The 7,038-nt window shown below is 42.1% G+C and overlaps 1 protein-coding gene across 1 annotated transcript in view; it reads left to right on the top strand.

Moving 5' to 3' along the window:
• The window catches only part of ZNF133 (zinc finger protein 133), a 21,144-nt gene extending 18,398 nt beyond the window's left edge, over window positions 1-2,746 (top strand). Inside the window, exon 4 of the mRNA XM_006921560.3 lies at window positions 826-2,746. Within this exon, the coding sequence (XP_006921622.2) occupies window positions 826-2,426 (1,601 nt within the window). The 3' untranslated portion in view covers window positions 2,427-2,746. The remainder of the gene's footprint in view (window positions 1-825) is intronic.
• The last annotated feature ends 4,292 nt before the right edge of the window (window positions 2,747-7,038 follow it).

The following is a 7,038-nucleotide window of genomic DNA, read 5'->3' as shown; positions in this document are numbered from 1 at the left end:
CAGGTAGTACCAGTGAGATCTGTACGTGGGTTTTCAAATTGTGGTCATTTATTTTCTTTAGCTGATCAGAACCAGTGTGATGAAACAATACATTCAGTGTTGACATCTCCTATGCAAAAAGTACCATAGGAAGAAAGTTTTTCTTTTATACTGATTTCTGAGGAAATTTTTATTTAGATTAATTAAAAAATAATTATCAGGGCTTAAATTGGTCAGGGGTACCAGGAGGAAGCATCTTTTAAGTCTGTTTGTGTTGCCCATTACTGAAAATCTATTGCCTTGTAGGAATTCTGGCACAAAATAATCCTCTAATAAATATTTGTAAGTGAGTAGGGAAACTCTAGTTCAGGCATCTCACACATGATCTCTTTAGCTAATCTTTTGTGCTGCTTCCTAGTCTAGGGGTTCTCCAGTCTGAATGACTGCTCTCTCAGTCTATCCCTTTGTCCTTGTAGGAAAATAAAGACATAACATTTCCACGTGTGTCCTTTGGTTAAATGTCAAAGAAAATATTTGTGGACACAGTTTATATCAATGTGAGTGGTTGCAGTAGGGGGAAAAGATTGTTGCGTATTGGCCCTATTTACAGAGCTGAAGCTTCCTGTGATGCTTTTGTAGTCTGATACATAGAATAGGTTTAGGAGTAGGTTTTTTGGATTGTAATGGAAGATGGGATCGGCTGGAAAAATAGGTCTTGTAAAAGAAGTCTCGATTGGGTAGCACTTAAGTTTTAAGCATTTTGAAGAGCAAAGAGTTAAGTCTCAGCAGAATTGCTTGGGTTGCCCTACTGAGTCTCAGTTCTGACTCAAACTCCTCTCTCTGCAGCAGAACCAAAGCCAGAATTCCACCTCTGTCCTTTCTGCCTTCCGGATTTCTCCAGTCATAAGTTCCACATGCAGCACATGCTGTGTAATCATCCCCCCTGGATCTTCCCATGCTTGTGTGCAGAAAATCATGTCCAGCCAGGGGATCTGTGCCCAGGGGACCAAAAGAAGCAGGAAGAAGCCTCTGATCCAAGTTCCTGGAGTGAAAAGGCAGAAGGTCAGGAGAGAGAAGGTGCCAAACTTTCATTTGGAAAGACAAAGAAAAGGACTTTAACAGCATTCTCCAAGCTGCCTCAAAGGCAGCCAGTCAGTTCTAGGAATGGCATCAGAGGGGTGGAAATAGAGGCCAGCCCTGCTGAGACGGGGAATCCTGAGGAAACAGACAAATTGTTGAAGAGGATAGAAGTCTTAGGATTTGGAACAGTCAATTGTGGAGAGTGTGGACTGGGCTTCAGCAAGATGACAAACCTGCTTAGTCACCAGAGGATACACTCAGGGGAGAAGCCATATGTGTGCGGGGTATGTGAGAAGGGCTTTAGTCTAAAGAAAAGCCTTGCCAGGCACCAGAAGGCCCACTCAGGGGAGAAACCTATTGTGTGCAGAGAGTGCGGGCGAGGATTTAATCGGAAGTCAACACTCATCATACATGAGAGGACACACTCAGGCGAAAAGCCTTATATGTGCAGTGAATGTGGGCGAGGCTTTAGTCAGAAATCAAACCTCATCATACACCAGAGGACGCACTCGGGAGAGAAGCCCTATGTGTGCCGGGAATGTGGGAAAGGCTTTAGTCAGAAGTCAGCTGTCGTTAGACACCAGAGGACACACTTAGAGGAGAAGACCATCGTGTGCAGTGATTGTGGACTAGGCTTCAGTGATAGGTCGAACCTCATCTCACACCAGAGAACACACTCAGGTGAGAAGCCTTATGCCTGCAAGGAATGTGGGCGATGCTTTAGGCAGAGGACAACCCTTGTGAACCACCAGAGGACACACTCAAAGGAGAAGCCTTATGTGTGTGGAGTTTGTGGACACAGCTTTAGCCAGAATTCAACCCTCATCTCACACAGGCGGACACATACCGGGGAGAAGCCTTATGTGTGTGGGGTGTGTGAGCGAGGCTTTAGTCTGAAGTCACACCTCAACAGGCACCAGAACATACACTCAGGGGATAAGCCCATCGTGTGTAAGGATTGTGGGCGAGGCTTCAGCCAGCAATCAAATCTCATCAGACACCAGAGGACACACTCAGGGGAAAAGCCCATGGTGTGTGAGGAGTGTGGGCGAGGCTTCAGCCAGAAGTCAAACCTCATTGCACACCAGAGGACACACTCAGGGGAAAAGCCATATGTGTGCAGGGAGTGTGGGCGAGGCTTCAGTCACCAGGCAGGTCTTATCAGGCACAAGAGGAAACACTCGAGAGAGAAGCCTTATATGTGCAGACAGTGTGGACTAGGCTTTAGCAATAAGTCAGTTTTAATTACACATAAATGGGTACATTCTAAAGAGAAGCCTTGTGTATGCAGAGAGTGTGGCCAAGGCTTTATCCAAAAGTCACACCTCGTCTTACATCAGATGACACACCAAGGGGAGAAGCCTTAGGTATGGAAGACAAGTGGGCAGGGCTTTAGCCAGAAGTCTCACCTCAACAGACATAGGATGAAAGCTCTCTACCACAAGCCACCATACCAGCCTGACTCTGAAACCTGTTCAGGGCAATCTTCTGACCCCTTACATGGTCTTTGAAAGTGAAGATGGTGGCAAGAACTAAATAAAATTTTTACACTTTCATGAAGTGGAGTAGAAAAATGCATTCCATAAGTGGCCAAAGGACATTGGACTTAGTTTACTTTCTCTACACTAAGTCTTCATGTTTTGTGGCTTTTTGTTCTAATAAACATTGCTTCTTTACAAATCTGTAACCTTGGCCATGTACCTCATTCACTTGTCCGTAAAGATAGGGAATAAGAAGTGGTACAGGTATCTTGAACTCCTCCTAAGTCCACTATTCCACAAGAATTCAATTCCTTGAAAGATGTAAGAACTGGGTCACTAGTATATTTATTGGAGAGTCTGGTACCTTGTATAGGTAGAGAGTCTAGGATTCAGGTGAATCAGTGATTTCAGGTGAGGGGAGGGAATCTTTCAGGTTTCTTCCAGAAAACATGGCTTCATCTGGAGCCCACTTTCATCTGCAACCACCCACTTCCCTTGGCCTCTAGGCAGTTCTCTTTCTTGCATCTCTCCTTTTAGCTCACAAATGTCTATTGTTGCCTTTGCTGAATCATCCCCTAACCACCGTTATTGCTTTTTCTCGGCTCTAGTCTCTGGTTCTCCCATCATGGAGCCCCCTCAACAATACATTGTCCCCAGCACTCATATCTCAGGGTGTGGTCTTGCAGCTATGACCAAGCAATTCTTTAGTCTCAGAGTTTGGGTCTTCAGTCACACCCATATCAGACCACCCCTAGTTATACCACCTGATCAGCCCTCCAATAATATAATGACATTTAACCATGTTCTCTCCTCAGCCCTCCAATAAGAGAGATAAGATCTTAAGCCACACTCCCAAATCAGTCCTGTGATACCAGCGTTTAGAACATACAATCATGCTCCTAAGCACTCAGTCCCAGCCCCAGTCTGCATGCCAGCCATCTGATAAACTATTCTAAGTTCCCTTAGCCACACACCCTCAATAGTTCAGTGACAAAGCTAAAGATATTCGACCATATCTAAAGATTCTTAACCATACCTCTTCCATTGTGCTTCAGTTGAGATTTTGCCCAAAACAAGTGGCCTTTAAGGTAAAGACCACCTCAAGGATGCAGCTGTAAGACCCTTTTGTAAGACTTGAAAAGATTTTAGTGTATATCTCCTAGACCCTTCTCAACTACAGAAAATGGTTTCTGTGAATTTTAAGGATATCATACCACAGTGCCCTGACACTCAACCCAAACCAGAGAGGAACTTGACTTGAAATGCTTTGTGGATGAGGTTTTATCTAATGGAGTGAACTTCAACAAGAGGCATAGATAACCCATGACATTTGTAATAAAAATACCAGCTTAATTTGAAAAGGACAAAGAAAAATCCCTTTGGGCAGGGAGGCAGGATGAGAACTCTGAGCTTTAAACACAGGCCATTTTCTTATAGAAAAGGAATAATAACTCAGCATAGATACAAAAGCCATGGAAAGTTACTCCCAGGGGACAGTACTGAGCACTAATCAGAGAGCTGGTGGCATGTGCCCACCTGAATTTCAGAGTTTCTATGAACCAGTGCCTGCTGTGTATATGCTATTTCTCTGTTTCTTGAAAAGAAACATTTATTGTGGTTATCCTATTCCTGAATTAACATTGAATGTTAGATATGCTTCTTTAGTCACAAGTCTTCAAATAAAGCATCATTTATACCCTGACCTGATTTAGATCCTGAGCTTTGAGCCAGTGCCATAATGGGATAAGACTTTGGGGGTCTTAGGATGAGTGTATATTTCACATGAGATGGACATGAAGTTTGGTGTTTAGAGGGTGGACTGTGGACATAGTTCTCACGGTGGACATCATCAATTTCTTCTCATTTAATCTCATACATATTTGATGAGATGGAGTCTAGTTACCCTCCCCAGAAATCCAGGATGGCTTTAGTGACTTACTTAACAGAATGCAGGGAAAGTAGTATTATGGGATTTCTGACATTGGTTCATAAGAATCCTTATGGTTTCTATTCTTTGAACCCCACCACTATACTGTGAAAACCTCAAGCCACATGGAGAAGCGTCATGAAGCACTCTGGTCAACAGCCCCAGCTGAGCTAACCAACTGTGAACATCAACTCCAGTTATGTGATTGAGCCATCTTGAAAGTCCCATTCTGCCAAAGCTTATGACTTCAAGTAAGAACCATTCAGCTTAGCTCAGGCAACCTGCAGAACTGAGGTATAATGATAATAAAATTGTTGTCTTAAGCTCTAAATTTTAGTGTTGTTTGTCGTATAGCAATAGATAAATGTAACACCTTTATAACACAGGACTGACTTTTCTAATGATGACTCAGAATAAAACTTAGCCATGCAGGAGTGATGTCACTGAAAATGTTAGAATAGAGAACTCTAAAATTTTGCCCCTTCCCAAAAGCAAAGGATAAATTGGCAAAAACTTAGAATCTACTTTTCAGAATTCTGGAATCTATTTTTTAAAAAAGAATTTACAACAACCAGGGGAATGCTAAATGAAGAAAGAAGCTGTTGGTCTTTGGTCAGAGTGCTGTGGCATTATATATTATTTGCCTAACATCTCCCATTCCCCACTCAGCAGTATCCATGAAAATAGCAGCCCATATACTGGGTGAAGGTTGTTGGTACCAGAGGGAGCAATATGGATCGTTTCCCCAAGGAATTGAGGCTGTATATTTTGATTCATCTGGTTACTCTCTGAAGGATTGGCTCAAGGGTTTGCCTTTGTTTCACCTAACTTCGACTTTCCCCAGGACAGAAGTAGCTTCTCAAGTGGCATTTATTGAAAGCATTTAAAGGTAAATATATTAACCTCAGCAACCTAGGGCAAGAGATAATATGGGGAAAGCAACAGAAACCCCCTGGGGGGGTAAAAAGTCTGAGAAGGAAGAGGTTAGGAAAGGAGATACTTGGGAGAAGTGGGAGCTTTAAAAGGCCTATACATACATCAGGAAATCTAGAAGGCCACCTGCATGCCTAGGGCTGGACATGCTCCTAAAAGACCTGAGAAGACTAATCTTTTACTTCTGGCTGACTTTTAGGCTCCACAGGAAGAATGAAGGCTAAGGCTTAGTTTTAAACAGCTTGACTAAAATTGAAGAAGTACCTCACATAACCAACCTGCAAAACTGGGGGACTATTTTGTATTTTTGGCTCTAGATGTTTAAGGAAATCTCTGTCAAATCTTAGCTGATCACTAACCTAACAGAACAGAGATTTCAATGGCTACACATGATAAAGAATACAGTCTCTACAAAAATGGTTTAGAAAAATCACTAAACAAACAAAACCCCATAACAAGCAGCAAAACAAGGCCTGGAATGGGGCAGAGTCTGATTTCTAGAGCTGCCATATTATAGTATTCAAAAGTTTCAGTTTTCAACAAAAAATTGTGAAGCATGCAAAAAACTATGAGAAATTCACAGTGAAATAAGAAATTAATAGAAACAGTCCCTGAAGGAGCCCAGCCATTGGACTTACTAGACCAAGACTAAGTAAACTGTCTTAAAATACACTCAAAAAGCTAACAGAAACCTAAAGAATTAAAGAAAACCAGAATACTTTGTCACCAAATGGAGAATATCAATAAAGATACGGAAATGATAAGAAGGAAACTAACAGAAATTCTAGAACTGAAAAATAAAATAACTGAGGTGAAAAATTAACTAGAAGGCTTCAACAGCAGAACAATCAGCAAACTTGAAAGTAGGCCAATGAGATTATCAAGTATGAGAATCAGAAAGAAGAAAAATGAAGAAAAATGAATGGAGCCTCAGACATCCATAAGACACCATCCTGCATACCAACTTACACATAATAGAAGTCCCAGAAGGAGACAAAAGGGGCAGAGAAAATATTAGACGAAATAATCCAATTCAAGAAGCTCAATGAACTCAAAGTAAGATAAATGCAGAGACCCACACCAGGGTATACAGTCAAATCGTCAAAAGAATCTTGAAAGCAGCAAGAGAAAAGAGCCTTGTCACATACAAGAGATCATCAGTGAGACTAACAGCCAATTTTTCACTAGATACTGTGAATGCCAGAAGATAGTAGGATGGTAAATTTAAGATGCTGAAAGAAAAAAAGAGTCAACAAATAATTTTATATCTGGCAAGAGTAAAGGAGAAATTAAGACATTTCCAGATAAACTAAGGGGAGGGAGTGACATCAGAAACATGGCAGCATGAGAGATCTCTCATTATCTCTCCCCTTGAAACTACAAGGAGCTAAACATCTACATCCCAACAAATAACACCCAGCCTGCACACAAGCTCATCTGAGAGATCTGTGCATCAGAGCATCTGAAGGTGGGCCATTCATGTGTGAGACAGGGAGGTGAAAAGAGAGAAGCAAAGACAGGAGCTGTGGAAAGCAGACCCAGCCCAGAGCTCCCAACAAGGTGAGGGGAGGGGAGATCAATGTTATGGTTTCTTGGCTCTTTGAAGCCATGAACAGTACTTCCTGAGAGATAAGCATA

This window comes from Pteropus alecto, unplaced genomic scaffold, assembly GCF_000325575.1.
Source record: "Pteropus alecto unplaced genomic scaffold, ASM32557v1 scaffold45, whole genome shotgun sequence".
Lineage (NCBI taxonomy): Eukaryota > Metazoa > Chordata > Mammalia > Chiroptera > Pteropodidae > Pteropus > Pteropus alecto.
Note: the sequence above shows the minus strand (reverse complement) of the source record. Positions and strands in the feature narration are given on the sequence as shown.